The sequence below is a fragment of the Eschrichtius robustus genome, chromosome X (assembly GCF_028021215.1).
Source record: "Eschrichtius robustus isolate mEscRob2 chromosome X, mEscRob2.pri, whole genome shotgun sequence".
In the NCBI taxonomy this organism is placed as follows: Eukaryota; Metazoa; Chordata; class Mammalia; order Artiodactyla; family Eschrichtiidae; genus Eschrichtius; species Eschrichtius robustus.
The window spans coordinates 9,430,490-9,443,644 of NC_090845.1; the positions used below are offsets into that span (position 1 = coordinate 9,430,490).

The 13,155-nt window shown below is 45.3% G+C and overlaps 1 protein-coding gene across 2 annotated transcripts in view; it reads right to left on the minus strand.

Moving 5' to 3' along the window:
- The window catches only part of ARHGAP6 (Rho GTPase activating protein 6), a 489,264-nt gene that overhangs the window by 260,010 nt on the left and 216,099 nt on the right, over positions 1–13,155 (minus strand). The window contains exon 1 of one of the 2 annotated variants that reach the window (XM_068534008.1): positions 6,767–6,981. The exons of the other annotated variant lie outside the window; for it this stretch is intronic. Within the exon in view, the coding sequence (XP_068390109.1) occupies positions 6,767–6,811 (45 nt within the window). The 5' untranslated portion in view covers positions 6,812–6,981. Of the gene's footprint in view, positions 1–6,766; positions 6,982–13,155 lie in introns of those variants that run through there. 2 annotated transcript variants of the gene reach the window in all.

Below are 13,155 nucleotides of genomic sequence, written 5' to 3' on the forward strand. Positions count from 1 at the left end.
TTCTAGGCAGTGGGGATATCGTGGGAAAAGAATGATTAGGTCCCTGCCCTGAATAAGCTTACACACCAGTAGGGAGAGTCAAACAATGTATAATGTACCAAGTAGTGGAGCAAACAATGAAGGCAGCATCTAGTGTGATATGATCAATGGTAACTGATGGGGTCAGAAGCACTTTGGAGAGAGCAGTCGGGGAAGGCAACTTTTTTTCCTACAACTTGCAGGATATAAAAAAAAGCCACACAAAGAACATCTGAGGCAGAAGAAACAGTAAGAACAAAGGTCTGGGGCAGGAAAGAGCTGGCCACATTTGAGGAACAGAAAGTACGCTAATGTGGCTGGGCAGTGGTAAGCTGAGGGAGGGTGTTAGGAAGCGGGGAGAATTATGTAGGACGACTTGGAAGGCCAAGGTCAGGGCTGAAGGTATTAGGCTAAGTGTAATGGAAACCAACCAGAGAGCTTTAAGCACTGAAATGTCACAACTTCATTTTCTTTTTAAAAGGTCCCAACTGGTCCCAGGACTGGAATATAGGGTTACCATGTCGTCTTAGTGAGGACAATGGATGCTGCAGGTTTGGATTTAGGTAACAGCAGTGCAGATGGAAGGAAGAGGATGAATTTGGGGAGTGCTGTGAAACAGACCTGGCAGGGCTGGCTCAGAGATTTAATGTCGGGGGGTGCAGGAAAGGGAGGACTCCAGGATGACCCCTAAGTGTCTGGCTCGGGCAGCTCGCCAAGTCGCCAACCATCTACTGAGATGGAAAAGACCAAGAGTGATACAGGTGAGGGACAAGTGAGGAATCAAAAACCCAGTGAAGAGTGCATATGACTGGACAATAATATCACAATCAAGTTGGGACTCAGGTGTATTTGGTCCAGGGTTATCACAATGCGGGGAGAAGGAAAAGGAAATAATAGAAGTTTACAATCAGAAAGGACTAGGCAAAGGGTAGCATTTGTTTTCTTATGATTGACAGATATCTCTTCCATGCAACATCCAAGAGGAATCCGATTGTTTATCAACTAGCAGTGGTGCTTAAGAAGTGTTTGGAAGGATGGGAGAGGTGGCTTCCTAAGGTGATGAGAGTTCCAGACCAAAGAGGCCACATACAGACAAAACTGAGTGCAGCAGAAAAGAATGCATATTGGAAGGTGGGGGCAGGTGGTTGGAAAGGTACCCATGATTAGTAGAGGTGCTAATTAAGGTGATTCAATAATCTCCCACTTATCTGTAACTTGCAAAATTTTGGCTTTCGCGAGGCGACAAATGACTAGCAAACAGTGTTATAAAAGTGAATTCTGAGCCATGCAGCAGGTCAGTACAAGTTCCGCTGAACTTCCTAAGATGTCTACACTGGCAGAGCTGACGGATGATAACGGATTCATATCAGCTCAGCCCTGCAACAGTGCCCATTTCTGGGTGTCTTCGGAATTACCAAAGAATATCCTGTAATCAACACCATTGAATTATTTAGTGGACTTAATGACTTTAAAGTCTTTCAAAATCGAATGTTCATAGAAAGCAAACTTGGAAATTATCATATTAAGACCTCAACTGATTTGGGTGAAGAAAGGCTCCCTGGCAGGGTAAGCAGCTTAGCCCTTCCAGTGGGTTCCTTAGGGAGGAGGAAACTTAAGCAGAGCAAGGAAACAGTCAGCATTTAATGACAAGGCTGTGGTCAAGAGCACAGATAGTGGGGCAACTGCACCAAACAGGAAGTGATGTCAGCGACAGAGAAGCTCAGAAGTAGACCGGTCCAGGGGACGAAAATGGCTACATTCTGACATCCAGACGCCACGGGGAGATATCCCAAGTCGGAGTCTAAGCCCCCTGCTTTTTGTCACACCTCCATGAACAGAACACACATCACCCATCCATAGATTTATCTTAGCCAGCGGCAACAGGAAATCTTGTTTCCCTTTCAAAATAGGGGGTGAAAATAAGTGTGTGCCTCCAGGGAGATGCTGGGGATAATAGTATTCATAAACTGTTCCAAAATGCCTCTGAACAGAAAAACAAATACCATATGCTAACACATATATATGGAATCTAAAAAAAAGAAAAAAAAAAAGGTTCTGAAGAACCTAGGGCCAGGACAGGAATAAAGACGCAGACGTAGAGAATGGACTTGAGGACACAGGGAGGGGGAAAGGTAGGCTGGGACGAAGTGAGAGGGTGGCATGGACATATATACACTACCAAATGTCAAATAGACAGCTAGTGGGAAGCAGCTGCATAGCACAGAGAGATCAGCTCAGGGCTTTGTGACCACCTAGAGGGTTGGGATAGGGAGGGTGGGAGGGAGACGCAAGAGGGAGGGGATATGGGGATATACGTATATGTATAGCTGATTCCCTTTGTGATACAGCAGAAACTAACACAACATTGTAAAGCAATTATACTCCAATAAAGATGTTAAGAAAATAAAAAATAAAAAAATGAATAAATCAAAATAAAATAAAAGATTAAAAAAATAATGCCCGATAATTTGTTCTAAAACTAACACTCATTCGGGACTTCCCTGGCGGTCCAGCGGTTAAGACTCTGTGCTTCCAATGCAGGGGGCGTGGGTTTGATCCCTGGTCAGGGAGCTAAGATCCCACGTGCCATGTGGCGCGGCCAAAACATAAAAAAATTTTTTTTAATTAAAACTAATACTCAGCGCAATAATTCACCTGAAGAAGTCACCATACTTAATTGCATGGCTTGTCATGAAATTAGACATCTGTCACATGATCTTGGTAGACAATCAAGGTTTGTAATATTTTGTTTGTGGTTAATGGAAGAAGGTATATGAGGACTGTTGGGAAAGGTAGCTTACGGTAATCTTTAACCCAGGCCAAGTGACCTGACTTTTGGGGGTCAACAAAAGTGGGAGAACACTGTGAAAGCCGTGATCATTGAAACTGGAGTGACTCATTATTCTACCCCCAGCCCTTGTGCTGTGTTTGAGACTCTCTCTGAACCTCTGTGTTGGTCTCTCTCTAAAGTTTTGCATGTTCATTGTACAGAATATATATATATATATAAAATACTCAGAACATTTACTGTGTCTTCTCTTTCTCGATCTTATTACACAGTAAATGTCACATCTTCTTAGAAACATACATGAAAATCAGATAGACCAGGGGGTCTCAGGCAGGAGCAATTTTGCCCCCCAAGGGACATACGGCACTATCCTGCTCAAAATGTTCATTTTGCTGAGGCTGAGAAACCCTGAGAAAGACATAAAGATATGGCATTGAACTTAATGGATATTTAAATTTTGCGTTTTGTCTATACCAGTCCAATTAAAGAGCTATCTGGTCGTGTAATTCAACAATATGGATGGTTACGTTAAGTCACTGAAGGTACGATATTTGATTGCTGGTTTATTATGGTGACAAAAGAGGAAGGGGTGAGGATAATTTGGCTCATCTATCCCAGTTCTCTAAATGAGTCAGATGAGGTCTGTGGGATCACGGCACCTGGATAAAATTCCCCGTTCTGTCACCAGCTGCACCTGTGCCACCTTGAACTCCACCGCCCTAAGCTTGGATTTGTTTAGCCACAAAATAGAAAACGTGTCTAACCCACCAGCCGGATTTGAGGCTGAAAATGACACAGACTGTGTCCAAACACTTTGCAACTTGTAGAAGACAATAATAATGAGAAACTGCAGTTTCTCTAGAAGTGCCGCCAGGCAATCATTGATTTGTGCATGTCACCCTTGACCCTCATACTCTAGCACCTCTGTAGCCCATCCAAATGCAGGCTGGCTGGTTCAGCGCCCTAAACATCTCTCAACTATGCTGACTGCTCTCAACCTCCAGCCCAGCTCGAGTGTAGGTCATCTCCTCTCATCTCTCCCTGGCCCAAGTGCCAGGATGCACTCTAAGTTCTCCCCACCCTCGACTCCTTCCAGGGGCCAGAGCAGGATTTTCAAAATGCAAATCTGACCAAGTCACCAAAAGGCATCAAGGACGACACCCAGCTGGGAGGATGGAGTCACCATAAACTCCATGTGGGAAAACCGTGGGAGGAAAGGTTGGGAGGAAAACATTAGCTGCATTTTTGTTATGATGATAAAACAAGACAGTTGTGCTATACTTTGGGAAAGTGTTAAGTGATTTTATAAATGCAGGATGCTCTTATCTACTTAAGTGTTTGTATTTCTCTCTTTGTGACCATTAGGACCATTTAAAAAGATGAGTGAAGAGTTCATAACAACTCTTAACATTTTCACTATTTAATCGTCTTTGGAAAAGTGACCAAATAGCTGGCACACAATAGGCACTCCACAAATGTTTGGTGAACGAATAAAATGTGAGCCACTGATTTCTTATATGCAATCTCACCTTGGACAAATGAAAAAAGCACTGAAGGAAGAGTATTATTATATACTTGCCCCTGGATTATATTTCAGAGGAGGCAAGAGGTACTGAGGACACATGGAGGATAATTCTTTTCGAGGAAGATACAGACACAAAAAGCCCGCAGGACTCCAGGACAATACACAGTGGGGCAAAACCAAGATGAGCGAAATAAGTGGAATATTTATGCTAAAAGGCAAAAACAAGCTCTTGGAATGACCTAAACCACTGTAGGGGAAGCTGACGGAGAGTGCAGCATTAGAACAGCTCTTAAGCCATAGAGAGTTATGTTAATATGAAAAACAATGGGTCACACTTAATAAAGAACATTCTTTTGACTTGTGACTGATACCGTGCTGCTGGATGCTTCAGAGGACCCAGTGACTTCTTCCAGCTTGAGAGCCAACATATTCCCTCTGGAATCTTCCTTTTAAGAGTCTTAAATCAGAAAATATGTATGTGGTGATCTGTGCTAGAATAAAGGGCTATTTCATCAGCATATCTTCAGAGTGCAAGAGGAGACATTAACATCAGTTTGACTCTAAGTTTATGCTTTTAGGAGAATGAGACAGCTGACTGAAAATAATTTTTAAATTGTTTTGTGATGCATTGGATGTATTTGCATAATTGAGGCAATAATCATTCATAGAATGAATAGACTTTTTTTTTTTTTAAGGAGCCAGGTATCACCTTTCCTCCCTCACCTTGTAAATGACATTGACACCTCAGATTGCAAATTAAAGGGCACCAGCACACAGTTCAAAATCTGAAAAAGGTAGTGCGGTGAAATGCTGATTAGACGTAAAGAGCACAGACTCTAGATCCTTCAGTGCAAAGAGACCTCTGCCGAAAACGGGTTGTCCTGAATACCGCTTTAAAAGGCAAATCGCTGAGCCATTTGTGTCTCAAAAAAAACAAAAACAAAAAAAAAACCCCACATACAAGCATTAGTAACTTACTAGTGTCTCACTGGGCATTTCAAGGCAAGTAACCCTGGCAAAACTAGAGAACGAGCCATCATACGTTCCTAGAACGTGTGCCTGAGAAGGAACCTTAACGATTTTCTAACTCAGGCCCTCTTTTTTTCCAGCGCAGCAAAGTGAAACCGCAGAAGTTCGCAGCGAGCACAGCGGCCCACCCCCGGCTGATCCCGGACCCCACTCTGCGCCCCGGGAAACAGCTGGGGCAGCTCGGGGACCTCTGCACCTACCGCCCCTGTCCACCTCGACTCCTTCCGTGAAAACTTTCCTTTTTTTAATGTGGAGAGTGCATTTTGGAGGACACGAATTCCAGACAGATAACTGTCTCTGCCTTATTATCAACGTTGATAATTCTTGTCTTAAGTTTCTGCCTGCTTCCCTCCAGTTTTGAAAGTTGGCACCCAGCATGTCCAATCTCAACAGTGCAAATCATGTCAAGGAAAACTCAATAAAGTAGCAGATGCCAGAACAACTACAAGGCTCCGCGTCAAAACGACACATCTTAGAAATGTTCAAAGACTGGGGTAAACTAACAAGGACGCCTGCCGGCTTCCTGGAGGCGGCACTCAGAATCTTCAGAAGTAGCACTCATTCCTCAGAAACATCTTCAGAAGTAGCACTCATTCCTCAGAAACATCTTTATTTTCATTCTACTTTTTTTTTCTTAAGTCTTTTCTCTTTCTCAAAAATAAACTCAATCTCGAATCTGGATTTGGTCAGTCGGTCGTTAACCTTGAAATCTTGACTCCTTCTTTAAAGGAGGCAAATCCCACGAGCTTTTTGTCCGGTGTGTCCTGCGGTCCCCAGCGCCCCGTAGTGCCTGGCATACAGTAGGCCCCCAATAAATGTGGAAGATTTGAGTCAACAGGGAGAAGAGAGGCCACCGACACAAGACCCCCTGCCACCTTCTTATATTAATCAGAAAATGTGCAACACTGTGTCCCGCTAAACTCCCTGGGAGTTTGCTCCCTTTCCAAGGAGCAAACCCGCGGCACCCCAACCCGCCCTGCAGCATTTCTCCGGAGGGTCCACTGGCCACACGCTGCCATCACCAAGCGGCCCTGCCTCCCGTCCACTTCTGCAGGGCATGTGACCAAAGGTTGAGTGGGCAAACCTGGGCCCAGCCCTGGGAGCCCCATTTCTCAGCCCTGGCCAGCGAGGCGGCGGCAGGGTCCGGCCCCCGGCCCCAAACGCAGTGACCACTGTGCGGGGCAAAGGACCACGGGCTCCGGGGATGGGGGCTCCCCTTCTAAGGGGCACCTGAGTTTCTGAGCAGATGACACTCGGGGTGACGCACGCGGCACTCTTCACCCACCCACCCGCCATACACACCGAGGACCTCTGGGGAGCCACGGATCCTTTCAACCCCGCGCTGTCGCCTCCCAGGCCGGCCAAGTGGCGCCCCCTGTCGCCTCTGAGCGCGCCGGGACACTCACCGCGTAGTGCAGCTGCGGTTTCTCGCGGTACACCGGGTCCCCCATGTCGCCACCGGGGAGGAGTGGCGGGCTCCCGGCCGCAGCCTGGGGTCGTGGCGCCTCTCCGGGGTCCCCCTATTTTACCGCCATCCTGGGGCAGCCCCCGGACTCGAGCCCTGCTGCCTGCGCCCGGAGCGCGGTGCAAAGCGTCCCGGGCACCAGCGTCCCGCCGCGGAGCCGGCGGGGACAGGGAGGAGGCGACGGCGAAGGGGAAGGAGGAGGAGGAGGAGGAGGAGGAGGAGGAGGAGGAGGAGGAGGAGGAGGGAGAGGCCGAGTCAGATTCGATGGGCGGGCATTTAATTCCTTCCGCTCCTGGCTGGCCCCAGTCGCGCCCGCCGCCGCCAGCTGTTGGGGGCTACAGCGACCGAGCGCGCCCACGACAGGTGTCAGGGCGGCCGGCGCTCCTGACTCCTGCCATCCCGCCCCTGCCCAGGCCCGTGGGACCCGGGATGCCAGGGCTGCGGCTGCTAAAGCCTTCAACACCAGCGAGAGGGCGAGCTTGGGTTTCCAAGAAAGAGAGACTTTGACTAACTTCGAAGGAGGTGTGGGTCTGATGCCGAAAGACGATTCGGAACCAGCCCGGCGAGGATGCAGTTTCAGTCTTTGGTCTTTGGAAAGCCTTCCTCTGGGAGAGTGTCAGTGGCGGGAACCGTAGGAGGGGGCAAGCGGAGAGGGACCAAGTAATGCTGCTCGAGGGAACTGCTGAGGAGGGGCGGCAGGGCTGGAGGCTTGCGGGGCCGGGCCGCTTTGGGCAAACTGAGTCTCAGAGGGCTTGCAGGACCTGTGCGTGTCTAGGGAACCGGGCTGGAAGGGGGAGCCCTGGAAAATCTGCCCGAACTCTGCTGGAACTGAGGACTAGGGGTGCCAGGCTGGACCTGAGTTGGGGGCGGGGTGCTCAGAGCCCTCCTTTCTATGTCTTAGCAAATCGGGAAACAACACAGCAAGGATTTGGAAATAGAAGAAACGTCCACGATTTGCAAATTCTGCCAGATAAACCAAATCATTTTAGCACACACTGGAGATTCACAACACCACCTAAAACTGGCCTCTGCTCCGCAATCCCCTCGTGGAAGCCTACACTTTAAAACATCGTGAAGAGTGCCAAGGTCCCTCCCCAGGCCTGATATTCTGTGATTTACCTGCAGCCTCTCACAAGCTGCATCCAGACAAAAGTAGGGTCTGGGGCCGGAAGTAGAGACTCCAGACCCTGTGAAATCAATCAATCCAAGCCCAAGAGTGCTGGCTATCAAGTGGAAGATGGATTTGTGGGTGGCTTGTGTCAATTCTTCAGGGTCCCACTATACTGGACTCCCTGCGTGGCCCTCCACCTGCTGGGGAGAGGGCTAGGAAAATAGGCTGCAGCCCTGTGTTTGAGTCCTTACAGTTTGGTTGGGCGAACCACCCCACTGGCATAGAAGACTTTAAAACAGTTGGCAGCATAGTTGCAAACAGCAGTGAGAATGTGAAGCCAGGGGTGCAGGTATCCTGAAGAATCTACTACTAGATATCATGACAGGTCATCTGCCTGGAAAACTGTAAGATTATATCTACTGAAGCTGATCATATGCCTACCCTCTGACCCAGCAATTCCACTCCTAGATATATAGAGAAATGGGTGCCAATGGCCTTCTCATGTATAAGAATGTTCAAAATATCTTTAAGCAGAATGGCCAAAATGGAAACAATCCAAATGTCCATCAACTGGTGCGTGATGAACCAACCCTGGTCCCTCCATACAAGGGAATACATACTGCTTAGTGGTGAAAGGAAAATGCTACTGATGGACACAACAACACGGAGTATTCTCACAAATGCTGTGTCCAGAGAAAGAAATCAGACTCAAAAGAGGACGTACTGTAAGATTCCATTTATTTATTATGGAGTTGAAATTCACATGTTGAACTGAAATAGGCAAGTGTGATCTATGGTGATAGAAGCCAGAATCATGATTACCAAGATGGGGAAGTGGTGCTGACTGGGAAGGGGATACAAGGGAACCTTTTAAGGTTCTGAAAATGTTCTGTATCCTGATCTGTATGACAGCTACCCAAGTACACCCATATGTAAAAATTCACTGAGTGGTACAGTTCAGATTTGTGTAATTTACACCCTTCACTATGTGTATGTTATACTGCAATAACATAAAAATAAATTTAAACTCAACCCCCTGCCAAAACCAGGAACTTCCAGCCAGAGTGCTACCTGTCTTAAGAGAAAGTCGATTTCACCATTTGCCCAAGTCTCCTTCTCCCTGCAGCCTGCCTTGCGCAGATCACCTTTTCCTCTGCGAAGTGGGAGCGAACCCACTCACCTTGGAGGCCCACCCTGCTCCCCGACACGTCCAGGCAGAGCTGGAAAAACAACACACTAAAGTCCGCTCTTCACTTTCACTCTGCTCTGCTGCTGAAAGCAACCTTTAGAGCTACGTCCTCAAAGGCCCTCAGAATGAGGCACAGAACCAGCACAAGCTTCGCCACACAGCATCCTTAAGAGAATGCAGCTGGAGCAGCCAAAGGAGGGCATGCATACACAAATGCCCCCATTTTGGGACCTCTGCTTCCTGCTGCTCTATTTAGAAAGAGGAACTCTCCAGCCTTAGGAGAGATCCTCTGTCATACCCGCCATTCAGCCCTCAAAGCTAAAAATCCCTTTTCCTACAAAAACTATTTCGTTATTAATATATATAAGCAATACAAGGCGGGTCCGTGGATTTAAAAAAACCTTATACATAATCCTTTGATCATTACCCTTGAGTATGCCACCTCCATGTTAAAATTGGGTCATCTTAGATTTTGGTTTGTTTGTATTCTGCCTTTGAAAATTTTATTAAGTCACTAAACGGCATTATTGTAAGCCAAAAATAATCCATCGTTCCCAAACTGTGTACTTATACTTTAGGAATGACTACGGCCTGCTAGCAGGTTTCTTGCTAAATTGTCATTGCTAAGTTGGAGTTAAATTTTCCAGTGCGATAGGGTTGTTTTTCTCTGTGTTTGAAAGGTTTGAGGAGATAGGACAAAACATTTAAGAGAAGAAGTCATCAGTTCATGCTGCAAGACTCTTCAATTCACCTCCGAGTGAGTCACACACCTCTTCAGTTCTCAGTCCATTTGTTCAAGACTTGATAAGGGATCTAGAAGATTGCGCAGAACTCTAAGAGGTCTGTTAAGTCTTAAACAATTTAGTCATATGATATCGCTTATATGTGGAGTCTTAAAATAATGATACAAATGAACTTACTTACAAAACAGAAATAGAGTCACAGACATAGCAGACAAACTTATGGTTACCAAAGAGGAAAGGGGGTGTAAATGAGGAATTGGGGATTGACAGATACACGCTACTATATAGAAAAGAGATAAACAACAAGGTCCTACTGTATAGCACAGGGAACTATATTTAATATCTTGTAATAACCTATAATATAAAAGAATCTGAAAAAGAATATATATGTATATATATATATGTATGACTGAATCACTTCGCTTACCCCTGAAACATTGTAAATCAACTACAGTTCAATTAAAAAATCTTAAACAATTTGAATTCCACACATTATTTTTATTTGAATCTATTTCAGGGTATATTGTAAACACCACTCTAGTAACAATTTCTTTTTTGTACATCTCTGCTTCCAAGTATCCTTCCGATGTTATTTAACTATTCACTAGGTTACTTATTCAATAAATATTTTTAAGTGCATACAATTCACAGGTATTGTTCTAGGTCATTTAAACTATGCATTAAATGGCAGGTGGTTTTGCAATTCAGGTGTGATCTTTTGGGGTGATGGAGGGAGATAAAGAGAGCACATAAAACGTCACTTCAGAAAAGGTTGAAGTTCACGTCATTTACTGGTTAGGTTAAGAGCCTGCTTGGCTAATGTTCTCTTTTGGTTAGTCATTTTTTTTTTTTAATAAATTTCTCTGATGTTTATAATTTCCCCCAGAGAGGACTCAAAAATAATCTCTAGGAGTCCCTCTACTAGCATCACTTTTAAGAGAAAATATGTCACGCTAACAGTGGCATTTCCATGACTTCCTGTCCCCAAATATTACAGCACTTCCAGTACTGAAGGCTGCCCTTGCTGCCAGGGCATTTAAATTAAAATCCCTGTTTGTATTTACTCTGCCTGCCTATAAGCTGACTTAATATTTTCCACATTTCGTGCCAACCCAAGGGTGATTACTTTTTTTAAGGAAAACTTTACCTAAATCCGTGGAAGCAAATTCAACTTCAGGGTGTAGGAGGAGCTGAAGGCCCACGTGAGAACTAAAATGCACTGAGATCAGAGGACGAGGCCCTTCTTGCACACCCAGCCCTGTCATTGTTGACAGAGTGGCTATGGGACCCTCCTGGATGGAGAACCTCTTTCCCCAAACCCACCTCCTGTACTCTTCCATCCTACTATCTTGTCAACCCACCTCCAAGAGTATCTTTAAATTTTTGAAACAGAAAGGTTGATAACATACATTGTGCAGCTAAATGAATTATTGCAAAACATACACCCATCTAACCATCACCAGGGTCAAGGAATAGAATATTGCTAGTGTCCCTCAGCTGCATTATAACACCCTCCCCCCCGACCCCAACCCAGGGGCAGACACTGCCCTGTCTTTATAGACTTCACTTATTTGCTTCCCTTTTATAGCAGGGTTTCTCCATCTCAGCACTATTGATACTTGGGGACAGATAATTCTTCTCCCCGCCCCCCCCAGCTTTACTGAGCTATAATTGACATACAGCATTGTATAAGTTTAAGGTGTACAGTGTGATAATTTGATACACATACATATTTTGAAATGATTATCGTAATAAGATTAGTTAATACCTCCATCACTTCACATAGTGAACATTTTTTTGTGTGTGATGAGAACATTTAAGATCTACCCTCTTAGCAACTTTCAAGTGTACAGTACAGTAATGTTAACTATACTCCCCATGCTGCACATGAGACCTCTCGGAATCTGTTTATTTCATAACTGGAAGTTTTTACCCTTTTTTTTTTTTTAAAAATTATTTATTTATTTATTTATTTATTTTTGGCTGTGTTGGGTCTTCGTTTCTGTGCGAGGGCTTTCTCTAGCTGCGGCCAGCGGGGGCCACTCTTCATCGCGGTGCGCGGGCCTCTCACTATCGTGGCCTCTCTTGTTGCGGAGCACAGGCTCCAGACGCGCAGGCTCAGTAGTTGTGGCTCACGGGCCTAGTTGCTCTGCGGCATGTGGGATCTTCCCAGACCAGGGCTCGAACCCGTGTCCCCTGCATCGGCAGGCAGATTCTCAACCACTGTGCCACCAGGGAAGCCCCAGTTTTTACCCTTTGACAAACATCTCATTACCCCACTGCCAGCCCCTGGTAACTACCAATCTATTCTCTATTTCTGGGTTCAGCTTCTTTAGATTCCACAAGTGAGATCATACAGTATTTGTCTTTCTCTGTCCAACTTATTTCACGTAGCATAATTCCTTCAAGGTCTATAAATGTTGTCTCAAATGGTAGGATTTTTTATGGCTGAATAATGTTCCACTGTACATATATACACCACATTTTCTTTATCCATTCATCCATAGATGGACACTTAGGTTGTTTCCATATCTTGGCTTTTGTGAATAATGCTGCACTGAACATGGGAATGCAGATGTCTCTTGGGGATCCTGATTTCAGTTCTTTTGGATACATATCAAGAAGTGGGATTGCTGGATCATGTGGTAGTTCTATTTTTAATTCTAAATTTCTGAGGAACCTCCATAATGCTTTCTATAATGGCTGTACCAATTTACATTCCCACCAACGGTGTATAAGTGTTCCCTTTTCTCCACATTCTTGCCAATACTTGGTATCTCTTGTCCTTTTGATAATAGCTATCCTAACAGGTGTAAGGTGATATCTCATTATGGTTCTTATTTGCATTTCCCTGATGATTAGTGATGCTGAGCACCTTTTCAAATACCTGTTGGCCATTTGTATGTCTTCTTTGGAAAAATGTCTATTCAGGCCCTTTGCCCATTTTTTATTTATTTATTTTTTAACATCTTTACTGGAGTATAATTGCTTTACAATGATGTGTTAGTTTCTGCTTTATAACAAAGTGAATCAGCTATACATATACATATATCCCCATATCTCCTCCCTCTTGCGTCTCCCTCCCTCCCACCCTCCCTATCCCACCCCTCTAGGTGGTCACAAAGCACCGAGCTGACCTCCCTGTGCTATGCGGCTGCTTCCCACTAGCTATCTATTTGACATTGGGTAGTGTATATATGTCCATGCCACTCTCTCACTTCGTCCCAGCTTACCCTTCCCTCTCCCTGTGTCCTCAAGTCCGTTCTCTGCATCTGCATCTTTATTCC